Source organism: Corvus brachyrhynchos, unplaced genomic scaffold, assembly GCF_000691975.1.
Source record: "Corvus brachyrhynchos isolate BGI_N302 unplaced genomic scaffold, ASM69197v1 scaffold94, whole genome shotgun sequence".
Taxonomy (NCBI): Eukaryota; Metazoa; Chordata; class Aves; order Passeriformes; family Corvidae; genus Corvus; species Corvus brachyrhynchos.
The window spans coordinates 6,195,494-6,214,468 of NW_008238330.1; the positions used below are offsets into that span (position 1 = coordinate 6,195,494).

The 18,975-nt window shown below is 40.7% G+C and overlaps 1 protein-coding gene across 1 annotated transcript in view; it reads left to right on the forward strand.

Moving 5' to 3' along the window:
* STAC (SH3 and cysteine rich domain) overlaps positions 1–18,975 on the forward strand; it is a 71,380-nt gene that overhangs the window by 34,609 nt on the left and 17,796 nt on the right. The window contains exons 3-6 of the mRNA XM_008633851.2: positions 8,574–8,674; positions 10,831–10,912; positions 12,345–12,460; positions 16,800–16,881. Coding sequence (XP_008632073.1) covers positions 8,574–8,674; positions 10,831–10,912; positions 12,345–12,460; positions 16,800–16,881 — 381 coding nt within the window. The remainder of the gene's footprint in view (positions 1–8,573; positions 8,675–10,830; positions 10,913–12,344; positions 12,461–16,799; positions 16,882–18,975) is intronic.

Sequence of the window (18,975 nt, forward strand, 5' to 3'; positions counted from 1 at the left end):
ACTAATTGATTCTGTTATTCTGTGATTCCATATTTCCCACATGGAAAAGAAACTGAAACACATTTTGCTATAAAATGTGGTTGTAAAATTACAAAAGGTAGAAGCACACTGTGGCTAACTGTAGAAACAACTTCCCTGAAAACTGATCCCACCAAACTGGTATAACTACCCAGTTACTTATGGTGAACTCCCTCTAGTCCAAGCAAATCATGCTGTCGATTACACCTGTAGCTTCTGATGAGGTCCTCCTTAGCTATGTGTGATCCAAGGGAAGAAATGGGTTTGGAACAGAAATCTGTCCATGTGGCCAAATCCTGACCAAGCACTAGATTTTAGCCACATGTAGTTATCTTCTGTTGTTCCACTTCCCATGTCCATCACTAGTTACTGTAAAATGGAAAAAAAGAGGGAGGAAGAGTGGTCCTGGTAAGTCACCCTTCAGTATTTTGCCCCATTACCGCAGGCACTGCCAGTCAGTTTGTGCTAACACAGACCTGCAACAACACTGGGAGGCTGCGCTGGTGAGGGAGTGGTTTTACTGCAGGAGGAAAGAGCCAAAACCCTCAGTAAGTCTGAAACAACAGAAGGCCAGTGAACAACTGTCTATATATATACCATGGGGCTTTTTGGGCTTTTTAACTAAACATTTTATAGTTCTAATTGATTTTCCTGATCTTCTGGCAAATAGCAGTCTCTCATTTCAAGCCCACTGATGACGATGGAGCCACATAAGCAACAGGCTATGTTGAAAATCCATTAGCAGAGCAGAGAGGACATTAAATCCCTTTGCTGAGGACAGACTGTTCTTTTGTTCTGTAATTCTTTTCCCACATTTTCAGCAAGCTCAAAGTCCTGGTCTTCATTTCACATCATAATTTTTGTTCGGATTTCTGGTTTCTGTTTTCCAACTCCTCTGTAATGGTGCAAGGCCTTTGGAAGATAAATGCTTTGGCACATGTGAGCAGCCCTACTCATTTCAACTGCTTTTTCAAAGCATTTCAAAACACAGGAAAAAAAAGGCTGCAACTGGGCAACTTTTCATTTCAACACATGTAAGAACACAGGTGCAGATAACCTGAGCCTGTCAAAACCGAGATCTTGTTTGAAATCTGACTTTCGTCATCTTCATTCATCTCAAGAAGAGTTACTTAAGATGCTATGTTTACTAATACTGCAGAGACCAAGATCAGGCATTCATCTCTGCTTGTCCTCATTTGAGATAATGCATAAAGCCTAATTTCTCCATGTTCCCTTGTCCTGTTCAGCTCTGGCACCAACACCTCCCATAGGCAAGTCTATGCCTATCTTCCCTGAGCTATTTTCCTTCTCAGCAAAGCAGCCCAGTGCAAAGACCTATAAGCACAGGCTCATCAATTTTGAAAATTATCTAGAAAAGTAGATGTTGATATATCAGTGTCAGTTAGTTCAGAGCAAAGAACATTAGACATGATTTAGCGTGTTTAGAGCACTGGGACTTTTTCTTTCAATAATAGCTGTTAGTTTATTTACCATGGCGTTCCAGCATCCTAATTAACATTTAGATGATCAAAAACCTGAGATGATATTTTAAGAAGTGCGGAGGTGGATATTTCCTTTCAGGGATAGACTTTTATAGCAAAGCTGCTGAATATGTGAAAAGTGCATTTTGAAAAAACTTCTTGTGGCCAAATTTTTAAAAGGCTTTATTTTAGCAGGGATATTTTTCATCTCTATAACAGTCTTGCAGAAAAACCTGCCCATTACTGCCTCATTTTTTTCTCAGCATGTCATTTCTAAAGAAAACTATGTCACTAGGAAGTCAGTTCTAATTTTATGCACTGTTTTGTAGCCTGCCTACATGCAAGGCAACTTTTCTTGCTATTTAAACATTGGATATTGTTATGGAGAAACTGGGGTAGGCACTCAAATGGACCCACACCTCTCAGTGACATATAATCTAAAATTTATTCATTTGACAGAATAAGTACCACGTTTGGATATCAAGTCCTACTCTACGGAACGTAAATATACAAGTTCCAGCTTCTCTCCACACCCCATTTGGTTTAGAGTGACACAAGGTGGACTCAAGGGAACAGGACACTTCAGGCAGTCAAGGCATCAGGTCAAGACCTGGCAGCTTGGGCCCAAGTTCAGATGTTCTTCCTCTAGCTCCAACATGTTGTTGGATGTCCCTGTACAGTATAGCCCATCCCAAGAAATTATTGATTTAACACACCCAGAACTCTGTACATTTTGAACTAGCAGATTTAACTGTAAAAAACAACCCAACCCAAACCTTAATAAAGCAAAAATCTTATTACTAAAGAGTAACTCTGTGTCCATCAATTTGAATTCTCCATCAGGCATCAGGCAGCAATGACTTCCAGAGTTCAGCCCTCTAGGGTGGCTGGGGAAATCCGTGTTTAGCCCTTGATCTATAGCTCACCTGATGACCAGCTGAGGATCTGCACCTCTGTACTCTCCAAAATGTCAGTTGGGGCAAGTGATGAGACAGCATCAGTTAAAAAAAAATAATCAGAAGGGTGCCAGGCGTTAGGACAGAGGGTAGTTCCCAAGGTGGCAGGAAACACTTGGGGAGGCTGGAGGCCAAGGAAAGGTGAGAAAAGGACTTGCCAGCTCATTCTTACAAACCTAGTGGTTTGGATGAATTAGGCTCAAGATTTTTACTTGAAAGATCTGGATGTCTCATGTAGAAAATGCCATTTTCTGATCTTCTCACAGCTCTTGATTGAGATAGAGCAGGGGAAGGAGGAGCGCTTGTCCAGCAGCAGCCAGCCACAGGGGCAGGAAGCAGCTACAGAGGAATTTTTAAAAATAGTCATCACTTTCAGCATCAGAGCTTTTATGCAAAACCAGTTAATTAAAAACTAAAAAGGGGGCATGAGAGGAGACTGCACAAAGGCTTAGAGATAACTGCAGAGGCACCGGTCCCATTTTGGGGATTTCCTCTTTTTAAGGTCACATCCTAAACCCTTCACTTCTGCAATACTGGCCCAGCTTGCTTAAAATTCTCCATTTCCCATAAATTTTGGCATGGATGCAGGTTTCTGGTGACAACTGTAAATGCATTTAGGGAGAAAGGGGCAAGACACTTGTTATTTTTATCAGCCTCCCACAGCAGAAGTTGAAGTTTTATGGAAATTATGTAATTTTAAATGTATTTGGTTTTGAAAGTTTTAAATTAAAACAATTTCTGACTGGTATGTTCCTCTCAGGTGGAATGATAAAAAATAGTGGCTCTCTTTTATAGACTTGAACCTTTTTATCCTCTCCTTTTTGTTTTTTCCCCACTTTGGCGTAAGTGCCAGTTATGTTTATACAGCCAGTATAACATCATGTTGTTACCAACATTTGCAGTTTTCTTTGAAATTTCTCCAGGCTGTAGGCCTTGTTCTCCCTCTCCAGCTATTAATCTTATGTTGAGACTTGAAACAACAGGCAAAAAGCATCATCCAACAGTGCTGGGACCATAGCTGTGCTGGCCAAGAGGATGATACAGGTTCCCTTTGCATGTGTGTGACAAGCAGATTCTCATTTGCATTCCTTCGGAAAAATGTGACTTTCCTGAAATGCACAGTAGTTACTAAATTGCTTTTGTAGGAAACACAGACATAAAGAGTTGGAATCAAATTCTGCCCTGTTCCCTCTGCCTTTCTCTGCCTTCAAATATTTCCATTCACCTATATTGAGGTGTTCTGTTTCCATTTTGGCTTCCTCCAAAAAAGACTTAGATTTACAAAAAGTGATGCAGTGTGTCCTTTTAGTGGTATTTAAGGTCATATTATCAGAACAGTTTAAGATTCAATTTTCCATGACTCTTCTGGAAAACCTAGCCACTGGTTTAGATATTCAAATGGGAGCTGACCCAGTCATAGAGTATTTCTGGCAAGGTGTTATTAAACATGACCTGCTTCTCAAAACAATGCATCATTCCAGACCTAGGTGCCTGGATACATTAGCTGATATCTGAAGAAAATGACTGGGGAGAGCCTCATTTGTAAGTTTATTTAAGAGCTACTTGGGTATTCTGACATGAAATTTCCTCTTTTTTTTTTCTTTTTTCCAGTGAAATACTGTTTCTTTTGTCAGTTTTGGCTTTTTTTGTTTGAGAAAGAAATATCAGCCTCTACAGACTGGGAGATAAATAATACATTAATGAATAGAACACAGAGGACATTTGTTCAAACATCTGTGTGGTTTTTTCCCTATGTGAATTTCATTACTACATTGACACTAGTTCATTCACTGAACAGGACATGTTTAGTGTTCATGGACACTATAAGTCAGCTAAACATATCTAGTACTTTCCATTCTAAACCCTCACTTTTGGAGTTTGCAACTTTTACAACTTAAACATTGGCATGTGGGCCAAAATAGTATTAGTGCAACCTCTGACAGTTTTACCCCTTAGTCCCTCAAAGGAGAACCATCTCATACAACTTTTGGCAAGAGACAAATACAGTGAGCCCAAAAGAAAGCTCATGAGGCTATTAATTACTTTGTATTTAGAATAAGGCTAATGTGGTACTCAAGAGATGTTGCTTAAAGACACACACTGACTGAGGAAAGTAAAAAAGAAATGTTGAATAGAACTGCCCATTCACCAAACACTGTCTGTCCTGTTTGGTGAATGAAGGTATTGTGCCTTGAATTAAAATAGTGAAAATCACATCCCCAGACAGCAACCAAAAAGTGACTGAGCAGAACTTTGCTCTGTCCTGCTCAGTATTTAACAACTGGCTTAAGCAACCTTAGTCAGGGTCTTTGGAAAAGAGGGTAGGAGGGATTACTTTTTGAAGGTAATAGCAAAAAGTCCATCAAAGCTGTTAGTCTATTCCCCCTTTGAATGAAAACCAGACACAAAAGTAGTTAGGTTACTCCAAGTGGAGCTTAATTGTTAAGCCTTTAGTTCCTGTATTTCTGATCTACCAGTGACGGAAATTATTCCAGGTGGGCTAAGACATAGCAGTGAGTACAGTATGTGAGTATCAGTAGCTTCCAGCTTTGCTTTAAGGTTGGCATAGGGGAATACCTGCTGGTGGGAATAAACAGTAGGCTGCAATCAAGCCATCAGCTATTTAGGGGGTCAGGAAGCAACCTAGAGACTGATGGTCAGGCTTGCAGGTTGTCAGTGTGTGTTCAGCAGAAGTCCCTGAGGAGACTTTGTTAGTGTCTGAGACTTCACTAATTGGAACACTGCACCTTCCAGACAGTCCTGTGACCAGCTTAAATACGAACTCTCTCCTTACCCTTCCTCTGCCCCATGCTTCAATACACGGGAAGATTAACCCCGTGGGAATAAGCATGCCACAGAAAGGCTTTCAACTTCAAACAAGGCTTGGTACCCTATGGCAGTGAAGTGAAATTATCCTCAAATAGTCTGCCCTATTGTGTTGTAGCTATTGCTATTATTATTACTATCTTTGTCATTGCCTTTTTTTTTTACCTTTATGAGTCATTAATGCCACTTATTTTCTATTATTTAATGTATGTTTCAGACCAAATTCCTAACTTTCTTATGCTCTCTGGGGGAATTTATTGGAAAATAATGTTTCAACACATTGCTATATCCTGTGCCATTACTTTACACATAATGAAATAACTCTCTTATACTGGTGCATGACTGTAGAACCCTCACTATATGCACTCAGCTTTAAATAACTTCCTTGCAAGATCCATGTTCTGTCCGCTTTTCTCCTATTTCAAACTACCCAGATGTCTCCCAAAACCAGCCCCATTCAGACATCTGCATAAATGGGAGGCCAGAAATTGGTTCAATGAGTCAAGCCCTGGTCTCATTTGCACCTGTACTGAATGTGATCTCTTCTCCATGATGTGAGCTGTGACTATGCCTCAGTTCTGAATCTCAGGAGCTTTTGGGTCAGATACACTGCCAGTATGTATTTGTCTGATTCCTGGCATGCACTGGTCTCGACACTGGCTTAGCCATGGGTCTCTGAGGTGGTTTTATTTAGTGTAATGGGGATAAGAAATGGAAGAAAAAATTATTCTGTGGAAAAAAAAGATGTGTTTTGTAGAAATGCCATTTTCAGAGCTTGAGATATGGTGGTTAAGTGTAAACACAGCATAAATGCTTCTTCTCCAAGCTCCTTAGTTATTCCTCAGTGAGAGGCAGGGAGACACAAGGAAATTTTTTTCCAAGCTAGTCCCACCATAAGCCAAGTAGTTAGAAGTGAAAATGGATTGAATATTGGAGCTTTTGGTAGTTACAGGGATTTCAATTTGATTTACAAAAACTTCTTGTAGACTCAAGTGTGTAACTGAAATACTTTTCTTCTCTTTGAAGCCACTACTTAGCTACTCACATAAAAAATATGGCATTCAGCAATGGAAATACAGTGTTGCTCTTTTGTAATTCTCTTACTCATTTTCACATGACCACAGATTATTCTGAAGAAGTTGGGGTCTGATTTTTGAAAGCAGCACAGATGCTTCACATTCATTTTGCTCATCATTTGGACACACAATTGTTTTGACAAATGTGTATATTCTGTGATCACATGGTTATTACATGTAAGGACCAATATGCACCTTGTAAAGTTAACACTAAAATGGCTGGAAGAGCAAAAAAAAAAAATGTGAGACTGTCTGCCTTTACACAGCTAAATCTTAAGAGTCTTTTGGTACAGCAAGTAAGAGTTATGCTACTACAGACCATCATGAGAGGAGAATTAGACCCAGCATAAGCACTGGGCCAACTGTGATGTCATTTTCCTTTTTTTCATTCTGCCCTATAATTATAATGAAAAACTGTGAGGGAACTACTCTTTTCTTAGTGCCAATTGTTGATCACCAGGAAGGGTGATTCATCATTTCATCATCAGTAACAAAAGCACAAAGCCACAGAAGTCAATATTGGTTTGGGCATGTGTAATTGAAAAGAAACTATAACTGAAAAAATCTCACAGCACACTAATCCAAGTGCAACCATGCTGGAAAAAGAAACCAAACGAACAGGCATGTGTTCTTCTAAGAAAGCTTGGAAAAAAGACCCCAGAAAAGAGGCTAGAAAGGATGTCTGCACACACTGAGAGGTGGCTGAAAGGCGCAACAAGTGGGGAGCAGGCACTGACCCCAGTCTATGGAAGTCCCTAGGTCACACCCCACAACTCAACTCCATTCAGTCCCTATCTCTCCAGCAGTCTCTATAAGAAGGTGGGGAGGATCTCGGTTCCCTATCCTACAGGAAGCACACAAGTGAAACACCTGAGCCTGGTTCACTGAAACCACCTATGGCTACCTCAGCCTGCCTTATCTGGATTGAAAGTGGCCACTTCAGACACCCCTTCCTCTGAAAGTGGAACTTAAGGCTTGGGGTTTGGCACCAACTTGATGAAACCTTCCCTGAAGTGCTTCTTTGTCTTTGAAGGTAGCACTTCACTGAATGAAATTGGCAGCATGTACGTGGTGTTGACTACTCAAATAACCAATGAGCTACATGAGTACTTTCAGATGCAGGATCCTTCTGACTAATATTCCTATCATGTCTGACTAATGAGGGCTGGTTAAAATGTTGAGAGTTTTTGGGGGTTTTTTACTACTTTGTTTCATACTCACTCTCACATTAGATATTAATGAACAGATCTGCTGTTTACTTGTTCTGTTTACACAGTCCTGTAGGGATTTAAGAGCTACTGCAGCATCACTGGCTGTATGAATAAAAGTGACTGTTCCTGACTGCAAGCAAGCAGTCTTGGGTCTGTCGTTTAGAAGTAGGTCCATACTGAAGATAATGCAGAACTTCTGTTGGCCAAGTGGAAGAAATCTGCATCTGTAAGGCAAAATTTCTCCTGTAGCTCCCCTACCCGTGACAAATAACTTTTCCACTGGCAAAGAAGGAGAGCACGGTCAAACTCATGGCACCCTCACTGCCCCACTCAGGGACATGCAAGGAGCCCTTCCTGCACCCTCTGAGTAGAGGATGGTGAGAGAAGCAATTGGGAGCAATGGGAGTGTTGTTTTGAGCATGTGTAATTGAGAAGAAACTAGAACTGAAAAAAATCCTCACAGCACACTAATCCAGTGTAACCACACAGGAAAAAGAAACCACACAAACAGGAATGTGTTAGCCTGTGGGTGGGCAATGGCAAGGGAGCTGGCTTAACCCTCTCACATACCCCTGGAGCTACCTCTCACCCACACAACCTGGGCCTCCACTGATGGCTTGGCTCCCCAGAGCCTGGGTGCTCCTTCAGTGGCTCCCTCAGGCATGCACAGCCATGCCAAGATCTTTCAAAAGAACAAAGGGGTTTTGCTTGGTGTTCATGAGGCAGAGACACTGTTGGTCAGATTATCATATAGCAGAGCATAATCTAATACGTATCTAAAGGCACCAACAGCCTGGGAAAGAGCCTGGGGGACAAATGGCTAAAATGGAGAGGCTGTAAAGAAAATGCGTGTACAAATGTGCACTTTAAAAAGTAGGTAAGGCAAAGAATGCTGTCAATATTTGCTCTACTGCAACTGACCTCATCAGTTCTTTCAGGTCACTTGCTTAAATGGATGGAAACTATTGACTTTGTCTAACTCAATCATTCCCGTGCATTTCCCAGGGATGAACGCTAAGCACGGACTGCGCTGTAAGGCTTGTAAGATGAGCATCCACCACAAGTGTGCAGACAGTATTGGACAGCAGCGTTGCATGGGCAAGCTGGTAAGTGAGCAGCTCAGGGCAGTTTGTGTTGGAGCCACTTCCTTTGTGTGCCTGAATTCCACGTGTGCCTTTAGCTGCCGCATTAACAGAACCCACACCAGATCACTCTACTGAGGTGGGAAAAGTGAAGACAGGTGGTAGGTGCCCTGTTGTGAATTTGGGCAATTGCTGCTGCACAAGAACACAAACAAAACCAAAGCACAAATCTGGTCTGCTTTGTGGATGTGAAAATACAGTTACAGAATACAAATTTAGCTAGCTAACAGAATTAATTACCTTGATTTCAACTGTGCTTGCTGCAAGCCTCTCAAAGAATGCTATAAATTAATCATAGTATTTTAGTGGGGTTTAACAAATCAAAAATCCTTCAAATTATGTTTTATTGTCTTCTCCACTGCTAGAGCTTGAATAAAAAAACATAATTCACCTTAAAAAGAAAACCAAAGGATATTTCACAGTAAGACACTACAGAGTTTGAAGTAATCTCTCAGCAGGAGGGGCTGGGAGGAGCCTGCCTCTGTATGGACACAGCACATTAGTGCCTGGGTTGCCTTCTGAGCAGCAAAATCTCATGACTGGCAATGGCAGCACATTGTGTCTGAGACAATTCTAACCCACCGTGTTGACTGTTATGGGAATATGGTTCTTTTTGGTTACTTTTGGAAAAGGAACTTGGAAAAATACCAGCTGGAATGTGAAAACTGAATACATATATTCATGTTGCAGATGTTCTCAGATTTGTTGCAACTTGAAGACACTTGAGACAACTATGAGCTAAAACCAAAGAGTTTCACTATGTTAAGTGATGGGAAAACACAGGCATTGACTTCAAAAGGGCTACAAACCCCACCTTTCACTGGAAAGATCTTTTCTCTCCAAGAGTGTTCACTGAAAGCTACTGTTGCTTATATCCCTGAGGCAAGTCTTTAGGTATCTAAACCATAATCATAGTTCTAGTGTGAGGCATTCTGGTATAAACAGTTGGTCTGTGAAGAGCTGAATGACAAGCCCTGGACAAGGCAAATATTACATCATGTTAATCGATTCATGCATTTCTTGATTCCAGCCTCAGCTCTTGTGGTTACCAGTTTACAAAAACAGAAGAGTAGAGACCAAATTTACATCAGGAAGTTGTCAGCAAAGTCAGAAGTTTTGTGAGCTCATGCTCATACTCTGTCTCAATCTAGCTTGGAGGTAAACCAAGGCCAAAGAATCTGGAACTTATTCCTCTAAGACTCCAAGTTTATCAGTCGTCTCATTCTTTTTTAGTCTTTTCTGCAGCTCATTACCTAAAGAACTAGTTGTCTATCAGGTTTTGATGTACACTGGAATGAGGATATGGAAAATACGCGTATCTCTGTGAATCTTCCCCGCTTCTCACTGTGACTAGAAGTTCTCACAGCCTGCAGACATTAGAAATCAGAGAGACCATTTGTGAAGCTCCAGTGCCTCAAAGGCATTCATTTTGAGTACTGAGCATTTGCCTGAATTGAGATATGTTTTTAGAGTGACATGGGCCACTATTATTTGCCATATTTTGGTATTCTTTAATGGTATAGCTTGAGTTGTTACAGTGCATTTCTCTACAAGTGGACACTGTGGGGATATCTGGTAACAGCTTGGAGAGTTTTTTGACCTTAGAAGACAGAAAAAAAATAAAGCAGTGGAAGTTGCAGTCACACAGCAGTAAACCTTAGAAAAGCCTATAGAAAGGTTCTAAATTCCTTGGGTTTCACAAGTGCTTGTGTGGGAACATGAGGATTTGGAGTTAGGGTGGGGAAGGATAATCACATGTCTAATACAACACAATGAAATTCACGTTATATAAGAAGATAGGGAGAGGGAAGCTTCCCAGAACCTCTAATGATTCAGCACTTCTGCTGTAATTAATGAGTGCTGCTTTTGTGTAAGACAAAAGAAAAAGGGGAGCTGAAAATGAGCCCCTCCTCCCAGATAAATATGGGTAATTGTGTTTTTTCTAGGAGAAAAATCAAATAAATCTCTGATCTCTAAACCTCACAGTGACTGAACAACAGGAGGCAAATTTCCAGCCTGACCACAATGTTCCACCATTAACCAAAGAGCTGAGGCTATTTCTACTTCATCAATCAAGGCATGCAATGCACTTCACTTGGTTTTGTTTTTTCTCCCTCCAGCCAAAGGGATTTCGACGGTACTACAGCTCACCACTACTCATTCATGAACAGTTTGGCTGCATCAAAGAAGTGATGCCTATTGGTAGGTTTTGATTGCTTTTCCATTCAGTGTTCTTTTGGCAGGGCTCTGCAACAGCAGCAGCAGACTCCAACCTTGGTCTTTACCCTCAGCAGCCTTCCAGCTCCTTTCGGTGACTGGATGCCCTTCTTCCATCTCAGGAAAGGACCACCTCAAAGATACAAAGCTGGAAGAGGAGAGGGTGTGTCTATTGTATCTTTCACTCAAAACCCTGTACACATACCTTTTAGCAATTACGCTGTTTATAATAACAACTACCTGAGATCAAGGTAGGAACTTGGAAGGGGAGAAACACTGGAATATTGAGATGAAGGTCAGAGCTGGGAAGAAATCGATAAAAGACGGGGAGATCAAAACAGCAGGGGGCATTCAAATCACTGGTCTGGCTTTTGAGGGATGCTGCTAGGTTCCTGTCCTTTTTTGTCCACACTTTTTACTTTCCTCATATTTTTCCTTATTTATCATGTCTACACATTGTCTAAGAACTTGAGAGACCACTTTTTCCTCACTGTAATACCAAACTTCTGAAAATAAACATTTTGAAATGGAGAAGTTAAGTTTATTCTTGTAAATATTTTTACCCACCAGTACTCTAACCAGGCAAAGCTGGAAGTACAAAAAATGAAAGCTAAAACTAGGCAGGCAGTTTAAAACTACTTGTCTGATAACATTTGCATTGTTACTGTCAGCAGTTTAAAAAAAACTGATTACAAGGATTTCATCTAAGTTTCTCTTTCTAAAAAACACCCATCATTTTTATCAGAATAGAAACATTTTGAATAAACTCTGGCTAAAAGATAAGGTGTGCTTTGCTCTAATCAAAATCCAAAATCTCTTGTATTTTCTCAGATTTTGGATAAAACTTCTCTCCTACATAGTGCTACAAAGGTACCGTATTCTACATGCCCACTGCCTTGTGTCACAAGAGAGGTTGACGTCTAAGAATGCAAGATATAGAAGACAGTTTGGACTGAATTTGCGTATGCCCTTTGAAGACATCCATTTCTCTTCCATGGGAGATGATTTTTGTGGCTAGCTATGAGGGAGACCCGCTTTTGAGAGCAATCCAAGAAGTCACTTTTAGAGACAAACATGGATTAGAACCTCCTGGTACTTTGTCTTCCTACCTCCACACAGGCAGCACAAGTGATGATTAGGGAAGGAGAATGACAGGTGAAGAGAGACAAGGTGATGGCCAAGAATTCAAGAGCCAGTATGAGAAGAGGATGATCTTTATGGGAGTAGAGAGGCAACAGAAAATTGATAGCAATTCCACTAAGTTCCACACTCACTTTTTATCAGGATAGTCTCTCAACTTGTGTCTAAGCATACGTACATGTTGGTAGAGGCAGGTGTTGCTCCAAGTTATGCAGGAACATGAAAAGAAATACCCTCAAGGTATTGACTGATGCATGTTTTGCTCCTTCTGTTGCAGCCTGTGGAAATAAGGTTGACCCCGTGTATGAAACTCTCCGCTTTGGGACTTCTTTAGCCCAGAAAACCAAAAAGGGAAGTTCTGGCAGTGGCTCTGACTCTCCCAACAGAAACTCTGTAAGTATCCCACATCTTTCTTCTATTTTCTTTCTGGAGGAGCAACGGATACTCATTCACATGAGTGTGTATCAGAGTTCACAAAATTTGCATTTAAAACTGTAAAATAAACCCTAAAATCTTACTCTCAGCTTCCATACAGAGACCAGAAAACTTGTTATTTTTGCAAATTCAAGTTTTATGTATCTTTTAGATGACTCTTGGGAAAAAGAGAAAAGTACTAATTAAATTAGTAAGCCGTTTTCATCAGATTGGGAAAGGAAATAGTAATCTTTTTTTTTGCATATCCATAGAGAAGTGTAACAGAGATATGGAACTGTCAGGCTGGAGTAGATGCATAGCGCCTGTTGTTGATGGTGGCCATTTGCCCTTCACAGAAGTGATAATGATGAGTTAGGAGTCCTCAGAGCCTAGATTTAAAAGTGCATGACCCCAGTACAAGCCCAGACAAAATTAAGACACTGCTACTGCCATAAGGCAATAGAGTGGGACCTCCCCCCCTGTCCAGCGCAAAATCATGAGGGAGGTATTACAGATGGGGGCTTCTCTCTCCAAACCCCAAATACAGACAGGTGTGCTCAGGTTGTTGTATGCAGACAGGGATGTTTTAGCCTTCACGCTAATGTTTGTCATTCGCTCTCTCCAATCATAAGTCACTTTCTTCAGGACCATGACAGGAGAAGTGGAGAAGAACAAGGGAAGCTATATCCTACATTTGCTATATCCATACCCTGTTCAATAGTAACAATTGCCAATTTCATCCTTACAGAAATGGTTATTTATCTCAGTATTGGGATCCGTGAGATCAGGAGCTCTTCATGGTGTTGAAAGAACATTTCCCACCCTCTCAGCCTCTCATAAACAGGCACTTATGCCTATGTTTGCGGTTCTCTTCCATTCCCAAGAGATCCTCCCCACTCCACCACTCCTCCACCCCCAAAAAATAATAACCAAAAAAAGAAAATCACACCTGAATCCACTGGAGGCTAAAGCTGATTGTCATCTCTAAAAATCAGACCCATAGTATCTGACAATCTCTTCTGCACTCATCTCAGAATAAAAATCACTAGGCACAGAGACATGACGAGACTTGGTCTCCAGGTCTCAAAGCAAATACTTATATGCTTAATATCAAGTCATGCTAATATCTGTGTATGTTTGTTACAACATTTCCCTGGCATTTAAATGCATTCTCACTCACACGGCTGACCTATAATCTCAGGTGGTATAGGTGGACTCTAAACAGACATCAATTCATGTCAGATGGGAAAGAAGACAAATTAATTTAAGCAAGAACTAAGTGAAATCTGCAAGGGATTTATTAAGGCACATGTCCTCTATCCACCCCTATTTGTGCCTTAAAAGGAATTTGCTAATTCTCATTCTTTTTTAAAACCCAAAGTGACTCTACCACCTGCCGCATTGTTATTACATTTATTTCTTTCAATTATTTAATTTCCTTTGAAACAAAATTTCTACAAATGTAATTATTGCTTTCTAAATCAATAAATTTTATGTTGAATTAAAAATGACAACTCAAGCATAGAAATCACTAATGCTGTGTCATTTTACCCTAGGGAGCTGATCATAACTAGGTGAGGTGTGGGTGTAGAATTTAAGAATGCAAGTTCATTACAGGAATTTCTCCAGGGTATTGAAGCTGAGAGAGAATATAATGTGTCAGCATACAGGAAATAGAAAACATTATAGAATTGAATAAACAGACTTGAGAAACCATAAATTTTACCAGCACAAGACTGTGGATTGAGACAGGGATAAAAAACAGCTTAGACACAACCCTGAACAAAATTATGGGACCGTGGTGGTTTAAAATTGACTTGTGACCTGGGAATGGGTACTGACCAGTGGCTGGCAAAGGGATGTGGCACAGGGGCCTGAGAAGCACGTGTAGTTAGTAACTCAGAGGGACTGAGGCCTTTCCCCAGTGATCCTCACTTCTGGGCTGCTCTGCTCCCCTCCAAGAAGAAGCAGCAATGCAGCTGTGAGGCTGTGCTGCGTCCCAGGCCTGGGAGATGGTGTGTGCTTCAAGGTTCTGCCATATCACCTAACCAGGAACACCAGGGACATAGGGACACGTGGGATACCACTTCACCTTGCAAGTGGTGTCCAAGCTGTCGGAGGCTTTGCTCCAGGTCAGCACAGCAGCGCTGCTCCTGCTGGAGGGGGTGAAAAGCATAGGTGACTGGCCTAGGAAGCCATGAAGCTTCCATACTGCACGCAGTTCATGTCTCTGCAGAGAGTAGAGACAACCACCTTCCTCTAAACTAGCCAAAGTATTTTTAACACAACTGAGCTGTGTGGACGTACTCACTGATTTTTCCGCCCGGATTCTGCATTTCCCATAAAAGAAAGTGGCCATATGCTCCAGATTTACTACCTACTGCTTGCTTCAAAACTGTGCTTTTGCAACCCACATTTAAACAAAAAGGCACTTGAGGTGATGTAAATGTGAATCTAGTTCTTGTTAGCTTTTTGTGGATCAGCTCCTCTCAAAAGCACCTTTGCACCTCTATCGTTTCTATTAGACCATTTGTCACGTAGCCCTTGAGTGAAAAATCATTAAGGGTAACTGAGGTTACCTCAGAAGGTTTTGGATGAGGTATATACTGAAGAGACAGTCAGAACGCATCCCATATGCACTAGAACCTAACAAAATGACATTAGCTGCTAATCAGCAATAACGAAGCTAGTCCATGAAAACTGAGGAATATGTTGTAGCAATGAGCTGAAACATAGCTGGGACTTAATCTTTTCAACAAAGCCAGTCTTTCTCTTCTCCACCCAGCAACCAGAATCCATAGATATGCTCTACACTGTCTCTGTGTAAACTTTGCTACTGCAGTACCTTCTCATCCTTGGGTGACCTATTTGGGCAAGATGCAAGACAAACATGACCTGCTGCAAAAGGCAGGGTCTAAAAACAAGGAGCAACAGAGCAGCAAAGTAGAGGGTTCTTAAAATAGCAAGGGAAACAAGACAGCCACAAGATACCTATGGTACAAATCTACTTTCAACCTCTTTGTTCATTAGTTTCCTTGGATGGAGAAGCAGCTAGGAAAGTACTAGATAGGAGAAATAAAACTGTGGAAGTACTTTCTAAAAACAACTTTTTTGTCAACGCTAGTAAAAGGAAAAAACCCCAACGTATAAAATCTGTAAAGCAATTCAGATTCTGCTCCCTGAACAAAAACAGTGAATGTTCCTGTGATGCAGGCAAAGCTCTGCAAAACAATAGAACGAGCTATGTGTACAGTACAATTGTAAAGTGTCATACAATAACATTAAATCCTTCTTATTACTTCAAATCTAGAAAAAACTAGATTTAACTAGATATTACTAGTTATAACTAGAAATAAATAAAGATTAGGAGAAATGTAAGTATTCACAGTTCTTCAAATTAGAGAAAGCACCTGACTCGAGTTCAATCTTTGGGTTTTTTCTCATTATCAAAAACGTAGAGAGTTCAGTAACTGAAGTTTTGCTAAGGTCAGACTCACACAGAGTTGTTGGAGCAGCTCCTCATTCCTGTTGGGCTATACAAGGAGAAGCTGACTACCCAGCCTAGGAATCTGGTGCCATATGCAGGATATACTTCTGAGGCTTAAGATTATGTCATCCCACGTTTTCCTATACCCTAGAACACTGGGTCCCTAATCATGATTGACATTAATATGGTACAAAGAAGAAATCATACTAATTCTAAAAGCAACACTTAGGTTTCAATTTCCCTAACCATACTGGCCAGATGACTGTTTAAAAAGAAAGTGAGGACAGATATTTAAAGATTCACTTCATCAACTCCATTGCACTCCAGCTCTTTCTTTTACAGCTTTTTAACAAAATGAAAATGATCCTTACATTACAGTTATCTTACTGAATAATGTATTCAGGACTAATATATTAAAAGTCAGTAGTTTCAACTAATGTTCAGTCTCCTTGGTAGATAGCTATTTAGTATACCTGCAGAACCTGCAAATTCCCTCATGCCCTCTCTGTTTTGTACAGAGAACCACATTGCTTAGCATAATCCTTTTTTCCTTAACTTTCACTTTATTTTATACTGCAGAAATCTTTTGTGCTCCAGACTGTAAACTTGGTCTGGTGGTTTTTTCTGGGCTTTCTCTGCTCCCTGTGCAGTAGATATGTCCTGTGCATCACCAGACCCAATGTTTCCTTCCATCCCATCAGGCTGACTCTGCTCTGCTCTGACACCACTCAAGTACCACATTTCCCAAAGACCCTTGCTGTAGTTTTATTTCACTTCATCAGTCCCTTTTTCTGGCTTATCCCATCTCATTTGCTGTTTCTGTCCCTGCAGACAGCTGACCTGGTAGAAGTTCCGGAGGAAGGCAATAGTTCTGCAGGCAGCCTTGACATGAGCAGGAAACGCAGCAACAGCGGTGAGTGATGCCGAGCCAGAACAGCACCTTCAGGTGTAAAGGCCTGTGTACTGCCTGTTTCACATGGGGGGTTTTGGCATGTCCATGTTGTAGCAGCCATTCTGGTTTTCAAAGCAGGAGGTGAGTTGGTGCAAGAATTTGGGGAATGCTTTTTGCCATTCAGATGAAATTGAAGCCACCACTTTTCTTAATTTGCTGTGTCCAGAGCTGCCACTGCACAAGGTTCAGGTCCATTCCCTATCTCCTGTCTTTACTTCATGATTGTAACTCTAGACTTAACATGTTTCACTTCCACATTGGCAAAGTGGAACAAAAGTAATACTTTCTTTCTTTTCCATATGTTTGATTTTTCTGCTTGATTTTGTATATCATAATCTCTTTGGGAGAAAAAACAAATCATAAAAGATCTGTGTGTCTGTAAAATATACAACACAATGAATTTTGACTGTAATTGCAACTTCTCAGTACAACTGTAGTATGTGCCCAGTAATGTTAATGGCCCAATTCCTTTGTTTGATTTGCAGTACAAAAGTAATGTTTCTTACAGCATTGGCATGATGAGATTTGAAAACCATCATAGCATCGAGATCTTAGTAATGAAATCTCTGCCACTAAGAGTTGGTGTTTGTTACCCTGTTCTTGAATTCAGTCATGGTGGAGGAAGTCATAAACAAAAATATTATTGCTAAGCACAACTTCAGGCCCAAACCATCAGAGCAGCTTCTCTAGCAGCACTTGAAATCTGCTTTGCTGAATCTCACAAGATATACAGAACAAAAACAAACCACACTGAGCATACCTATCTTCTTCGTGCCACCCCCCGTGCTCCTTACGTACTGCTACCAATTCATGTAGGTGAAATGCCAGCTTCAGCTCTCTGTTTACATATTATGTTAACTCCTTATTGCTTTCCTCCCCTCTTGGTCCTATCACCTCTCCTCACTGTGTTCAGTCATTTCCTTCCTCTCATTTTGTGACTATCTCATCCATGTTATCTGATTTCTCCTGAAAATTTTGTTAGGTTTTCTGTCTTGCAAGTGCAAGTTGACCTGACCTGGTTAAAGAAAATTCAGTCTGTACCACATTGTTTAATCCCACCCACCTGAGATTAAATCGACCCTGTTTGAGTGTTCAGATAAGTTTTTATTTCTTTGGAAGTCAATAGTTTCATTTCTGAAACCCAAAGAAACTTTTTTTCTCTGAGATCTGTATTCACTGAATGCACAGAAAGGCTTTCAAGGAACTTACTTAAAGAGATTAGTTTAAAAACTCAGCATGTGTCAAACCACCAAATAACTTCTGCAGCACATTAACGATTCCTTTGATCAGCACTGGCTTTTTTACAATCCATCCTTCAGAGGCTCAGGCTATAAATTATGCATCAGTCACTCCAAAAATTTCCTCTTGGTAGATTTTTAATAAACTGCCTGCACTGTTTGCACAAGCTATGGAAATGGTAAAATCCTTTTCAGAGTGTAAAAATCCCTGGTTTTTACTTTTTTTTTTGTCTGCTGCTGCTAGGACAAACAAATATGAAAATAGATGGATTCCTGTTGTGTGGAGATATGAATGACATACCTCTATGGCTTTCAGATTCAAGTGCTTCCTATTAACATCCAGAGACCATGAACTAAACATAGATTAAAAATTTAACAAAGTACATTCAAAATATTGTTAGAGTGACTCATGACTCCTTTCTCCTCAGTTGTCCACTGCCTTTTTATCAGGAAGTTTCACATTAATGCTTTGATGACTCAGGTCCATTCCAGTTGGGTTTGTGTTCTTTGGGTTTTTTCCTATTAAAATACTGTCCTCTGCAAATAACTATTTAGGAAAATGTACATCTGATGCTCTTCAGTAAAGGGGAACAGCAGAAAAGACAGCTTGCAGAAGGGTGAAAGGACCCAGCACATGTGTGCCCATGTAATTGCCCATGTAGAACTCCTATGACAACAACTTCAAGGGGAGACACTTTCATTCAGGCCCTGGTGTAAATCCTAAGAAGCAAAGCTTCCCAGTTTACAACTGTGAGATGGCATACCTAATTTCCAGCCCTTCAGCCTCCTCTAAGCCAGTTACCCTCTTTCACTGCTA